The 15,597-nt window shown below is 37.6% G+C and overlaps 1 protein-coding gene across 1 annotated transcript in view; it reads left to right on the forward strand.

The window, feature by feature from the left end:
* Window positions 1-646: 646 nt before the first annotated feature.
* The window catches only part of tgfbi (transforming growth factor beta induced), a 34,182-nt gene continuing 19,231 nt past the window's right edge, over window positions 647-15,597 (forward strand). Inside the window, 3 exon segments of the mRNA NM_001078861.1 lie at window positions 647-937; window positions 1,767-1,865; window positions 15,394-15,458. Coding sequence (NP_001072329.1) covers window positions 819-937; window positions 1,767-1,865; window positions 15,394-15,458 — 283 coding nt within the window. The 5' untranslated portion in view covers window positions 647-818.

The raw sequence follows: 15,597 nt of genomic DNA on the forward strand, positions 1-15,597 counted from the left end.
ACATGTCACCTGTTTTCACCTAGGATAATACTCTTTTCAAAAGCCTGTGAAAGAGAAGTGTCAGAATTGCTGCAGATAAGCTGTTACTAGTTCCCCACTGAAAAGTAATAGGTGGTAAAAGTAAAGTAATATAAATGGCAGGTTCAGGGGCTTCTTGGATAGCAATTTCATTTAATATCTATTGTTTTTAAATAAGGATAAAATTCATACTAAGAAACTGCTCACCCTTAGCTCATATTAACTTGTTTGATCCAGTGCTAGGCTACCAAAGAACAGTTGTTGGATACAGAAGCAACCAGCTACTGCTAATACTACTTCAAAATATAAACAGATTTGGGGCTTATGAAGATCGTGCAAACATGGATATTTTGGAAGAGGAGCTCAGTATTATTTGATCTCTCAGAGCCAGGAAAGCATTTATTTACAGTATATAACAATAATGCTCTCACAAGCAATGGAACACAGTTAAGGCTAGCTGAGTAATGTGCTTTGCAGCTGTCATTGGAAACCATACGGCTAATGAAAATTTACAGGGTTATATCCAGTGACTCAGATGATGTCTGCTTTTCTGTTTTTCTTTCTTTTTTTTTTCAAAGAAGGTAGCCCAAATAATTGAAAGCCAGATTTTTGCAGAACACTTTGGGACACCCAGCCAAGAGGTTACATATTCATCAGTCAAGCTGGAAAGTAGGTTTCAGATAACACAGTAGCTTGCTTTCCCCTCCCATTCCAGCTCACCGTGTATTTAACAGAGCGGCTCATACAGATCCTGGCTTTTCCTCTTAGCTGCTGGGAGAGGAGCTAACTACTGCTCCAAAATGAATTCGTTGGTGTTTTTCAGTTTTATGGTGACTCTTCTAGTATCCCTTGTCTTATCCGCAAGATACCCTTACCAACAAGTCCTGCAGCACAGTCGCATCAGAGGCAGACAACATGGGTGAGTGACTGAGTTTGTCCCCAGCTGGGGAATGTAGAATTCCCTAAGAATGTGAAACCTTGGGCCCTCCAGCTGTTTCTGAATTGCACCTCATAGCATCTCCTGGTGCCTGCCATATGTGAATACCTTCTTGAAAAAAAAATGTGTAATGCTTAGCCTAATTGTAAATATATCAAAGCAGAGGCTAATTTGGTATCTGCTCTAATATAAAGCTTTTGAAGATAAATGTCACTGATAGTAACTCATGGTAACTCAGTGTACTTCTTTAATAAGAAGGGTCAGAAATGGCTGAAAAGTTGCTGTTATACAAAACTAAATGATAGTGTCTGTTAAATATTCACATATGTATTATGCTGCAGATATATATATATATATATATATATATATATATATAGGTAAATAGTGCCTCTGTAATTTACAATAATGTACCTTGTAGAATATTCTGTAGTAATTCAATGGGAGAGAAGTCTCTTTGTCTTTGTTCTTTATATTTCCTTTAAGTAACTATAAATATATATCAAAGCAGAGGCTAATTTATCTGCTCTAATATAAATCTTCTGGAGATAAAAGTCACTTATGGTAACTCATGGTAACTCAGTGTACTTCTTTAATAAAAAGGGTCAGAAATGGCTTAAGAATTGCTGTTATACAAAACTAAATGATAGGGTCTGTTGTAATATTCACATATGTATTATGCTGTATATAAATATATATATACAGAGAGAGAGAGTGAGAAAGAGAGGATATTATGCTAGAGATGTATATGTATACTATGCATTACTGTTATTTTGAAGAGGTTGCATTTCTTATAGACTCTTTTCTTTTCTAGTCCCAATGTTTGTGCAGTGCAGAAGCTTATTGGCACCAACAAGCAATATTATACAAACTGCAAGCAGTGGTATCAGAGGAAAATATGTGGCAAATCCACGTAAGTATAGTGCAAATGCAGTATTTCATACAAGTTGTGAATGTGATGATTCGGATTTTAAAATACCAGTGAAGGTTGTTTGGGGTGCACCTTTATGTATATGCCATCATAATATAAATAAACCAAAAAATACATTTTTGGCACACTGAACAATGAGATATTCACATAAAGAATAATATGGCTTCTCTCTCCATTTCAGCTGCAATAACCAAGTATTTAATACAGCCTACAGCTTAAATGTCTTGAACTAGTCATGCACGTGGAGATCTGCATTTCTGGCTCAGTTGCCAAATGAGCAGATCTATGACTAGTTTGGCCACATCGGGTCATAGTGCATGAATGCGGGAATCCATTGGGAAAGGGCCACATCAAAGTGCCAATGCGGTCTTTGCCAAATGGGATTTTCATACTTGCCTAATAAATATAAGGACAAATTTTTGGGCATACCATGCACCATGACTTTTACACCACTACTGAATAACAAACTACATGTCTATAGCTGGATTTTTTAGCTTGCCAGACTACTACAGACTACCAGCCAAATTACTACAGTGGTAAAACACCATGCTCATTCCTGGTTGGATGGATCAATTGGGTAACCTACTGTACCATTGTTGCTCCATGTTTTGCCAGCTTTAAACATCTTAATGCAGTGGTTTTCAGATCTTTTTTGTTGTATAGCTCCAAACTGAGGTCCAGCATTTTAACAGGGCCCTTTAGCTAATTACAACATTAAAGATCTATGAAAGCATTTTATAAATAGTTCCACAAAAACATTCAACAAATAAAATGTTCACCTCAAATCTTACCCTAACTGACCTTAGGCTAAAATTCTGCAAGTTGGTGCACAATCTCACAAATCTCAACCTAAATGGCCTTCAGTCTAGACTGCCTCAGCCAATGCATTTGGCCCCCTAGGGAATTCAGCTCCACTGTTTAGAAACCACTGTCCTTATGGTAGTTTCCAGTAACAGGATCGCATTCTCTTTTGACTAATATATATATATATATATATACAGATTAAGTTTTTATTTGCTCAAAACCAGTAATATAATTTGTTCGGGTTGAATGGTTTGCAGTCACATTTCTGGAGTCTCATGTAAAAAATAACCTTGAAATATAACCTTTGTGTAGCCCCCGAGGCCTAGCACTGGAAAACAAATGTTACACTGTATACTAACATTTAAATATTTTGCTAAATTTGTCAACTCCACAACTTATCAAGCCAAGATGTATCAAATGAGGGAAACAGAATACAGAAAAAATGGTAAAATGGAAAATGTTAACGATTTTTACACAAAGGTTGTGTGTTGAAATAAATAATAAAATAGATTTTACCCTCTGAACCCTTTTCTGTGACATTACTGACAGGCTGGGAAATCTTTCCTGAGTTCCCCAAACACCAGTGTTATTGTGTGTTGTACTTTCTTTCAGTACTGCTTGAAGGGCAATTTGTTAATGCATTCTGTTAGGTAAATGAGGGCACTGTTTCCATGAGTCTGTATTTCTAGGTAATACTGATATATGAGTTTTTGTGGGCAGTACAGAATATGTATTTCTCCCACCAATTCCCAGCAAAGCAGTCAGGCACTTTTGGAATCTATTCAATAGCAACTAGGAAACACCAGCCGGGAATTTATTGGTGCTATAAGTAAAATATTTGATCCCAGATAAAACATCCAAATTAAAACATTAAACTCTTTGATCAAAGGGGAACCTGGAAACGTTGAATCCATGGCACTGACAGACAGTGCTGTAAGTTTTACCATCTGTGGCAGCCAATCAGTTAAATTCCCTGACTGGTTCCCTATGTGATTATTTTTCTATTGAGAAAGATTTAAATAAAGCAATTTTCCTGATCTATTAATGGAATAATCCATGGCTATTATAGCTAATGTCTGTATAATTAATGTGATGCCTACACTAAACAACAGTTTAGAAATTACTTCACTGTGTTAGGAAAGCTATTCATTACCATGGGATTGCTGTGCCTACAGCCCTATGGCATTATTAATATAGACTGGCTATTCATTACCATGGAAATGCTGTACCTATACTGCAGCCCTATGGAAAGTAAAGAGGACTGGAAAAAGGTATCTTTGTGCCTGAAATTATCTTATTAAAATGCCAAACAATACTGAGAAACCCATCTTTTAATGCAATAATAGAATAGAAAAGTTTGCTCACAGATCATCACATTAGCCAAGAAAATCTAACATTATAAACGAGGATTTAAATGTCCTTGCCCAGCCATGCCAAGCCACTTACCCTAAATTACCCACTTACTAGTATCCCCATAACTTCCAGTTGCATTTAGCTAAGGTGTTGGATTTATTCATCATAACTGCTGTGGTCCTAAGGAAGCCTGGGTAGGTATGAGGTGTTACTGCCCTTTGAAATTGCTAAATAGTAAGGTAAAATATGTGTCATTGCATGGTAACCTCAGGCACCGATGCCTTTTCAGGTAGAGCTTAGTTAGGCTCAGTCTGGGATTGGCTGCAAGTGGGCTTTATATTTAAATGATTATATGTAACTGCATCTAGTGAACATTTTTCCTAGTACAGTTTAGTAGTATTGTAGTTTTAAGTAATGTTCTATTACTGAGGTGAAATGAGGACTCGCAGCCTTTTGGCTGACAGTACTAAAGAGAGGTAAAAGAAGAAACTACTAATGCTTTGCCTACATTTTGTGTTTATAAAGGTGCTATGGACTCACTCTATTTGTGTGGATCATTGACATGATTTGCCAACACCACTCCCACTTCTTGCATATTCTTCAGCTAAAATAAACTCTCTCAGAGCAGATTTGTAAATAAGGCAGAGGAACTGATTGCTTATACCATAGTTTTTCCATAATTCATTGGTTTTTCCCGGCAAGCTAAATCTATCCAAACACACCCACATATCATTAAACATCTTTTGATGGAGTATCTAGTGACTATGTAAGACCCACATAAAGGATTAGTTTGTTCCTTTTTTCAAGTAGGACCCATCCATTGCACAGTAATATATCACTTCCCCCATTTAACAAACCTGCATATTTTCCACTTAATCGTTTTGTCCTTGGACCACTGCCAGAAACAAAATCTCACATTATATCACCAGCAGAGGAAATCCCCATCCATCCCCAAAACGAGTGTTTTTCCCCCTTCCCCCCTTCACAGTAATTACTCTTTTTTTCTGTGGTTCCTTCAATAGAAACGATAAACGACTCCCAGGTTGTTCCTTTTGAGCCAGAGGAACACAGAGAAAATGCACAAACTGGATTGCACATTAACATTAATTCACAGTTTATTTTAGTTTGAATAATCAGCTCAGATTTGCTGTTTCCAGTTTCCCATTTATGAATTACATATTTATGGCACAGGATCTTATCTAAACTATAATATTTCTCAATATCTGGCAGTAAGTAATTTAAATACAAATAAGAAACATATGTAGCTATAGTTTCATTTTACAATATGTCAGATGGGCACAGGAGTTCTCAATCTCTTAAAGAACTTCCACTACTATATTTTGGATCCACAATTCATTTAAACTAAACATTGGACCTATTTTCACAACACTATGTTAAACTCTTTAGCATCATTTGCTTTCTCTAGGGGCAGGAGATCTGGGCATAAAATGGGGCAAAGCAATTCACATACATAGGTGCTTGCACCTATATGTGCCTATTTAAACTTGTGTCCAACAACAATTCCCTAGTTTGTGATTTGATGCCTAATGTGCAATATCCAGATCCAGTTTCTCCTGCACATACTCTTACATCTCCAGTTTAACTGCTCACAAATGCCACTGTTGAGCCTTATGCACTGGCATTGCCACGTATGTACATACAGTATGTTGAGCAGGAGTGCATGTAGTAGGACACAGTGACAAAGCAGCCTGCTCCATGGCACAATAATATATTATAAATGTGTAATATGTCTCTTTTTATTTTAAAAATAAAAGCAGAAAAAGTAAACAAAGCAATACAAGCAACTTATTAGCATTTATGATAAGACCACCGACATATTCTGCATATATGGGAATGAGGAATTACAGGCAGAAAGTGACAGTACTGCCCCCTCACCATTTCAGTTTACTTAATTGTTGAAACATCTGGTGGTTGCACCTGCAAATCCAGTTTTGGTGTTTAGTAACCTAACCCCCATTGTTTGTACAGTATCCAGTCCAGGGCTCTTTAATTCCCGGTGCTTTGGATTTTGCTGAATCCTAACGTTTTTCTTGGCAGGATTAGGATTCAGCCAAATCCAAGTACCTTGCCCAACTCAAACCAAGCCCTTAAAATGATGTGATCACTTGATTGTAAATTGCAGATGAAAACTGCAGATTTTTTGCACGTTTCACATGCACGAAACGAGGTTTCGTACGATATTATCAGTGCGTGTATGGCCACCTTTATCCTGAATGCTTGGGACCTAGGTTTTCTAGGATCTTTCCACAATTTGGATTACTATACTTTAGCTCTACCTAAAATAGGATGGTTTTGCCTCCAATAATGATTAATTGTATCTTAGTTGGGGTCAAGTACAAGGTTCTGTTTTATTATTACAGAGAAAAAGGAAATCATGTTTAAAAATTTGAGTTATTTAATTAAAATGGAGTCTATGGGAGATGGTAAAGATTAAGTTTATCTTATTTGGGATCAGGTACAACACACTGTTTTATTACTACAGAGAAAAAAGAAATCATTAAAAAGATCAGAATGATTTGCTTAAAATAGAGTCTATGACAGATGGGCCTCCCATCATTCAGTGCTTTCCGGCCAATGGGTTTCTGGCTAACAACATTATTCAAAATAAAACATCAAGTTATATCCCAACAAAAAAGGAGGTGAACTCAGCAAAGATAAATGGGGTCCCGGTGCTCACTCCCCAGACCTTCAGCTTAGGGGAGGCACAAATCTTCAAACATTGGCTGGCACAAAAACTTGGCCATCCAGGAAAACTGATGCAGTTAAAACGGAAATGTATTTAAAGAAACCATCTCAAAAGCCTTAAGCTTTTTGTGCCTTGAGGGACACATTTTCATATGCTATAATTAAGTGCCCCCTTAAGGCACAAACCGTGTAAGGCTTTTTACTGCATTAGTGCACCTGTGATGGTCCGGTTTGTGTGCTCATGCCTGTATAGACTGATATCAAGGATACTTAATATATTTTAACTGTTTCGTATCTGCAATTTTAATTAACCTGCTTAAAAATAAGACTCACATATTTATTCCTAACCCCGACCAGTTCAACGGCTGCTGTCAGGTTTATGACTTAAGTACCAGGCAATAATCCAGCACATTTGCATTTGTACTTTCTAGTTACATGGCACTGGTGGTACATTCCTACTTGGTGACATTTTCCTTTTCATAAGAATAATGAGCACTAGAATTCTCTTTACATAATATGGTATTAATGTAGATTAAGGTGTAAGGAAAAGAGCTGTCACATTGGAAAAAGAGAAGCATTTCTTTATCCAGGCATTATTTTCACATAGAATTGTCAAAGTCTAGACTAAATGAATGTTATTTTGTTGTCCCAGTTTCTTAAAAATATTGGTAAAACGTTTGGTAACATATTGAATCCTTTTCTATATGGGTGGTAGGGAGAGAAGGTCTAACAAATTGAAATTTACTTTGGAGCTAATGGAATTTGGTTATGAAAAGGACTTTCTAACTTACACAGTAATTTCAACACAAAGATTAAAAAAAAAATGAACATAGACACCAACTTATCTGTCATCAGTGATTTTGTTAAGGAAAAAAATTGACTAACATTAAAGACATTGAGTGAGAGGTTGTAGGTTTCCCTCTGTAACACCAGCTTATATTCACATAGGACATAGTTATGCTTCATTGCAATGTCAAAATAGAAGCCTTGTTGTTTTACATTACCTGTTTGGATACAATATTATCCATAGAAAGGCAGTTGGGATTGCAGCTGTGGATCCTAAACACCTGAGAATAACCATAGAGTTCACTCTGGGCCTCTACAAACATCAGACATAATGAATACCTGGCAGTTTCCATCTGGTAGGATGTTGATGTAATGGCAGAAAGGGATTTGTCCTACATGGTTCCAGGTTATTAATTGCTTCTGGGTGGTCTTGCTACTAACTGTGAGGGCTGTTCCTTTAGGCATGCATAGTAACTGGTTTCCTATGCCAGAATTTTTAAGCTTCTATAATGACTTAAGGTTAATACTTCCTTCATCCCACGGCTACATCATTTGGCTGATTTTTCACCTATTATTCATTATACGATCAGCCCTTGGCTCATATGCCTCCTATTTTCAAATGATGTCATGAATATTGCTGTGGTTTTTTTTAACTGAGACAGGAGTTAAAGGTCTTTCAAGTCAGATTATATTTGTAGATTTCTATTTGGCAGTTTGGCACTTATCAATAGAATTTAACAGTTCCATGTAATACTGTAATTGTCGGCAAAGAGCTTCAAGGATCCACCATACTCTCCTGACAATAAAGAAATGGATAGAGATAGACTGATAGAGAAACAGAGGGCAACTTTGAATAAACATTATATGTAATGTTAATAGTTAATCCTGTACCAATGAAATATAAAAAGTGACCCTATATAAAGAGTCAGTTTGTTGCTTTTTTAGAAGTAACTTTGTTCCACTGTAGCCCCTGTTGCTTTGTGCCAATTGACTGCAATATATTCAAAGTATTTTGTGAGCCACACACTTCTATATTTCAGTAGCTTGACTACTCCAGCTGATATGCCTATTGGGCCTAACCACCACTGTGTATCATAGAAGAGAAAGTTTAACCCTTTAACAATACGTTACTGTTGTTTTATCTTTGGTGGGAAAGGAACCCAGTTGCACAATAATAAATAAAATGGCGATATATTGTATGATCTCCCACTTTTATAAATAAATATATATATAGTGTAAATTTGTGATCCCTAACCAGTGGGCAATAAGTTTCTCACTAACCTTCAATGTTGCTCCCAGTGGTCTCAAAAAAGGGGCGTATTTTTGAACTTCTGCCTTGGAGTCATTATCCTGCCAGTCCACATAGGGGCTACCAAATAGCCAATCACAGGCCATATTTGGCACCCCCAGGAACTTTTTTAATGCGTATGTTGCTCCCCAATGCTTTTTATATTTGATAGTGGCTCGGGGACCACTGGTGTAAATGATCCAGTGTTAATAAACTATGGTCATGTGTCTTTTTGAGTTGATTAGCATAGTAAATTCTGTTCATTCATTTCTTTTATTTTGACTATTTAAGTAAGCTTGCGATTTTAACATTCTTTCTTCTGTTACCTCCCCCCCCCCCCCGTAAAGTAGCAGACTCTTTGCCACAGCCTGCAAACATCTTTATTACAAGCTATTGTAAATCTCTGATTGTTATGACACATAATAAATCACACAACTGAATGATTTGTTTCAGTCTTTTTCCACAAGAGAGAACCTGAGCTCCAGGTGCATCACACAATAAAAGTTAATTGCCCAAATTGATAAATAAGTGAGTTTATTTAGCAGGGATCTAATGCATGTAATAAAAAGGCAATCACCTGAGTGAGACCACGTTTAAACAAACAGTTGTGGTTACCCAAGGTGAAGGGAGAAGAATGCTGATTAGTTATTTATACAGTGCTAATGTGCACTTCTGAACAAAGATAAGACCAAACAACATATCATTGCCCAAGTTTACAAAAGTAAAAATTAATTCACATTGCTTTGTCTCTTTAAGGGCTCTGGCACACGGGGGAGATTAGTCGCCCGCGATTAACTCCCTGTTCGCGGGCGACTAATCTCCCCGAGTTGCCTACCCCTGCCATCCCACCGGCGAACATGTAAGTCGCCGGCGGGATGGCAGACGCGGCGGCGCGATTTCGCGCAAATCGCCGGAAAAGACTCGCGAGTCTTTTTCGGCGATTTCCAGACTTAGCCTTTCCAGACTTAGCCTTTCCTTAGTTAAAGGAGAAGGAAAGGCTAAGTCACTTGGGGGGTGCCAAAATGTTAGGCACCCCCAAGTGACTTAGATCGCTTACCTTGTACCCCGGCTGGTGCTGTTCTCTCCATACAGGGGCACCAGCCCGGGGTACAAGGTAAGCGATCTAAGTCACTTGGGGGTGCCTAACATTTTGGCACCCCCCAAGTGACTTAGCCTTTCCTTCTCCTTTAACTAAGGTCAATCTATGTATATATGCCCACACCTCTGGCTCCATAACACTGACTCCTTGTAATCAATTCATTGTTTTTAAAGTAGTGATGGGCAAAACAATTCGCCAGGCATGGATCTGCGGCGAATTTCAGCGTTTTGCCATTGTCGTTTTTTACAGTGAAACGGGCACCAAATTTCCCAGAGTAAAAATTTGCTGCGCGTACAAAAATTGTTGCGAGGGTCAAAAGAGTTGTCGCACTTCAAAAAAGAATTGTCTCACTCGTCAATAGAAATGTCTTGCGCCAAAAAGAATTGTCTCCCCCATCAAATGTATTGTAGCAAGGGAATTTATTATTCCCTGGGGTGCTAAGGGGTAAAAGAGCATACACTTTTTGTTTGCACACTTCTTCCATATTGATGCCACGTTGTTGCCTTGGCGTTACTGCTTTAACTTGCTCGGCACAAGTGAATTCATAGTGGAAGAATAATACCTCCAGCGTTATTTAGGTGATGCTAAAAGGAGTCATTTCTTAAATCCCAGGAAGTAAGTGGTTTACTAGAGCAAAGAGGAGGCACAAAGACCTGCACTTTGCACTTTGAAACTCAGTGTATAGTAAATGAGTCCTATATGGGGACAATGATTATGCAAAGATTTTAGAAGTTTTGGCTGCTCCTTTGCAGATTCTGCCTGTTATAGCTAACTGATCTTTTAGTTGCCCTACTTCAGTACTTTATTTTATCAACTTTTACTGCACAAATGTAGCCCTCTCTCCTCCGTTTTTCCTTTTGGTTCCTTTCTTCACTTCACTTCACTTTACTGTAGAGTTATGCAACGACTACACTGTCTCTCATCAGTTTAACAATCACTTTCAAGGTCTTTATGGTATTTTTCGTAACAGTTTAAAAAGTTATTTCTATCAGACTCCATGCTCGTGGCTCAACTTTTCATTTACAAGAAGTTTTTTCCCTTTTGGGTCCGTTTAACAAGCTCATGAAAAGCATGTTATTATTCTTTCCAAGAAACTTTATATATATATTTAATCCCTGCTCTTTCATCCTTGATTTTATAAGAGATGATCACAACAGTACCTTTCTTTGTAGTGTCAGGTTAAACTTTAATATCAGCTTCAGAAGATTCTTAATACATTACATAATAATAATGCCACCGAACGATGCGAGGAATAGTTCAGAGCAACTTGGTGCAAAAAATGAAAGAAATATAGTTTTTATGCAGATTTTTTTAATTGTAGACTAGGTGAATATGCAAGTGCATATGGGTGCATTTAATTATGGGCTGTTGCTAGATCTGTGAGGTAAACTGTAAAAGACTTTTAGATAAGGTATTTGTCATGAGTGTAACACTTAAATCCCAAGAGTAGACTTTTTAACAGGAGCATTGTAGATAATTATAGTTATCAAATCCATGGCTATAACTTCTCTAACTTTAATGAAATAATGATCCCCAACAATATTCTACTTTACTCAACATCACACATGGATGATGCTTTATTATAAACGAATGACTGCACTGATGCCACTATTAACCTGTGTGTAAACTACAGCACTAAAGGTAGAAAAAGTTGTTTTTGGGTTTTTTTTTTCCTGGACCTGTGGATTTTGACTGAGAGGTTATAGAGCAAAGGGTAAGCAAACTCCATGCCTCTGCTGTATTGCTAAGACATTAGGCATGATTGTTCAAGCAAGGTCCCTTAACTGAAGGAACCTATTAAAAGGCCATCATGCCTCACCTCTGGCTCCTAAATGCCAAGGATACTTGCCTGTGGAAATATGTCCCTTTCTTTTCAGAAATAGAATAGATGTAGAAATAATTGCTGTTTTGAGCCTGTGTACAAGGATAGTAAAAATCAAATTCCTGTGCGCCATAACCCTAAAGGTGGCCATACATGGTAAGACTCTTTCCCCTGATATGGGTGGCCGATATCCTGCTAATGTGATCATTTGGTACAATGTAAGGATGTGAAAAGTCGATGTAAAGGACTGCATCTGCTCATTGATCCAACTAAAAAATCAAACCTGCCCAATCCACACCTGGCCCATTTTCAGCCAGATACCAGTTGGGTAGGGCTATCTGAGGGCCCCATACACGGCTGCCGAATAGGTCTAAAGGACTAAACTGAACAATTTGCAGGAAAAAAGTAAACTATATTCTGGATATTGTGTATTAACATGTAATTATGGCAGTCTATTGTCTTTGTAGGCCAGTAGCTGTTCTAAAGAAAAATTGACTTTTCAGACAAATGTGTATGTTCAGTGTGGCCATGGGGCATGCAGGGAAAACATTATTTCTTTATAAGAATTTATTATATGTAAGATTTAAGCTGGCCACAGTAGTCATACCCCCTGGCAGATCTATTCATTTAACAAAATCAGGTGGGACAAAGATGGGATTACATTATGGCCCCTTGCTGATCCATCAGCAAAGACCCATTTCTACTTGACTTGACTTGTCCCAATCACATCATTCAATGATTCATCTTTTTGGTCCTATTCATGTTCCAAAAAGCTGCCAAGTTGGTTAGGAGTCATGTAAGTCTGGGTATGGTTATCTTTAAATAAAGAATCCCTAATGTTTCATGTTTGCTCATTGTAGCTACCCTGATAATGAGTCAAAGGGTTAATTTTGAAGCACAATCAAGAAACCAAATAGTAGCGGCTTCCTGACATTTTATTCTCGGTGGGAGACACCTACTGTATTCAATTCTTAGGTCAAAGGTTAGGAAACCCACTGCAAGCATAAGGAACACTCCTGTTTTATGTCAATATTTGGAAGGTTATGAAAGCATTACACTTTCCTGAAAGCTGTCATCTGCAACTATTTATGGGAATGACTAAGGAATTACTGTTTTAACCAAGAAGATTTAGAGTAGGTTGTATTATATAAAACAGAGTCTTTTGCCTTGAGTTGCCAGGGCAGCCATTTGTGTTTAACTCCACAAGAACTAAACACTCCTGGAGAGCTGCGATTTCTTCCTATAAACAATGGGCTGTTTATGCAGCGCAGTTCCTTTGGTTGCATGTAATGGAATCACAAGGCATTACTGTTTCACTAACTATTCATCTTTGTGATTGCATTTTATATTTAAATCCCCCACAGTTCCTGAGAAGTGAATAAGGATAATATGCAAGCCAAATTTTGGCTAGAAAATAAATAAATGAAATTCCAAAATGTATTTGGACTGCGTCCTATAAATACAACTAATAATAAAATGCATGTTGTTCTTGAATGGATAATTATGTTGCGGAATTAACATGTAATTGAATTAAGTAAATTCCCAACCCACAGGGACCTTGAGATACAGGTACAGCTTCCCAGACCAAGCCAACTTGGCTGGAGCACTGGTTACCTAGGACCCCTAGTTTCAGGAGGAGCTTCCACTGTGTTGCAAGGATGGAGAAAGGTCTCTTCCTTGTAAAGTACTATATCCCTTATATAAGGGCTCTGGCACACGGGAGAGATTAGTCGCCCGCGACAAAACTCCCTGTTCGCGGGCGACTAATCTCCCCGAGTTGCCATGACCCGCCATCCCGCCGGCGAACATGTAAGACGCCGGTGGGATGGCACACGCGGCAGCGCGATTTCCCGAAATCGCCGAAAAAGACTCGCGAGGCGACTAATCTCCCCCGTGTGCCAGAGCCCTAATGGCTGCTAGGAGATTTTTGACTTTTAAAGAAATTCAAATATAAAGTACTGCTGCCCTGCGCTGATAAAACTGGTGTGTTTGCTTTAGAAAGTCTACTATAGTTTATACACTGTACATAAGCTGCTGTGTAGCAATGGAGCAGCCATTCAAAGAAGAAAAGGCTCAGGTTACATAGCAGATAAGATAGGTAGGATATAATGGTGTTCTACCAAACGTAACTGTTATCAACTATGCATATAGCAAATATGATCAGCCAAAATAATTTACCTTTTATCCTTTCTGTATTTTTTCGGTGTATTCACCAAAACATTGCAGTAACCCATTCAAGCTACTCCTTGTAGATCACAGGAAATCACAGGAAACATCCACTCAAAAAATAAAATAGAATGAACTACTGATTAACTTGAGACTATAGTACTATTTACATATGTCGCAATACACTCAGCAAAGATGTCTAACAAGATATAGGCCCTCTGATGAGAAGTTACAGTGGGGAGGAAAATGATAATTGAGGACTGAGGCATAAGGATATTATTACTATTTGTATTAATCTATGGGAATACAAGTATCCCTTCCTTGTTCCATTTGTGTAATCTGTAGCAATCAGACAAATGCCCATTATAGATCTACTCAAGTAACAGTAACTTGATATTAATATTTGAGTACCCCCTTCCATAGCCTGGCATTGGCTGTTTCTCTTTCTGATACCATCTTTTTCCCCCTTGTCTTGTATTTATTATAATAAAGTATACTCAATATCTTCATTGTTACTGTACTTTTGTAAATTAGGTCTTAACTTTGAAATAGATAAGTAACTTGAATGAAGTTTTAAGTGTATGAGAGTGTGAATACTTATATACAAACAAAATGAAAAATATATACACATATATGTACATAAAGTAGAAAAGCACTACTAGGCTGATGGGTTCTGCCTAACAGCTTCCTGGTTACTTTATGGTACTGTGCCTAATAAGGGACATAAGGATTAATTTATCATACATATACAAAGTGCTAGGGGCAATAATAGGCCTGGAATTTAAACTGGATACTTATGTCCTGCCCCGTGCTGCCTCTGTCATGCTATGTGCAACTTGCACCTAGATGTACCCATTTCGCTCCCCAGAGCAAATCTTTGTGCTTTCAGATATATATGCTGGTTTCTGATTAGCACAGTTATGCTGGAATTGTAGAGAATATTGCATTGTGGGTAAAAAGGGCAATTTTCACCAATTTATATTTTGCATTGAGCACTTGCTTACTAAATGTGCAGTTCTAGACGTAAGGAGCAATTAGGGAAAATTATTTTGTGAGTTAGTTACAGTTAAGATGAGAGAAATACCATATATATGTTTCAAACACTGGTCTTTTTTTAGTTGTAAAAGTGGTGTTGCTCAATGTTTTGGACACCCAGTAAACTTTCTCAAGGAATGTCTACCTTATGGATCAGATTTATCACATTCAATCCATTATTCCTGCTTGGTAAAACATACCAATATGTTTACTTGTATACATTTATTTCCTAATATTGTGTTAATCAATGAATTAACAATTTAGTGAAGTGCTGAAAATCAGTACCATTATTGAGCTCTAACACTACACAACACAGTATATGATGATTAGAGACATTGATTAAGGCAGAAAATTTGCAAAATGATTTTTCTTTGGGTGAAACTGTATTATATATGTATCTATGTATATACCATATGAGCACATTTTAGTAACATCCAATTATTTGGTTTAGGATAATTAGTTATGAATGCTGCCCAGGATATGAAAGGGTTCCGGGAGAAAAAGGATGCCCTGCCGGTGAGTCCATTTTTTTAAATTTTTTTTTGCAAATTATGTCATAGCATATTGTCACCCTCATCACATCTGGGATGGTCCAGTCATGGTGAATTACTCAGTTAAACCAAGTTGAGATCTGGCCGATAGCGCTTACTTGCTA

The sequence above is a fragment of the Xenopus tropicalis genome, chromosome 3 (assembly GCF_000004195.4).
Source record: "Xenopus tropicalis strain Nigerian chromosome 3, UCB_Xtro_10.0, whole genome shotgun sequence".
NCBI classification, from domain to species: Eukaryota; Metazoa; Chordata; class Amphibia; order Anura; family Pipidae; genus Xenopus; species Xenopus tropicalis.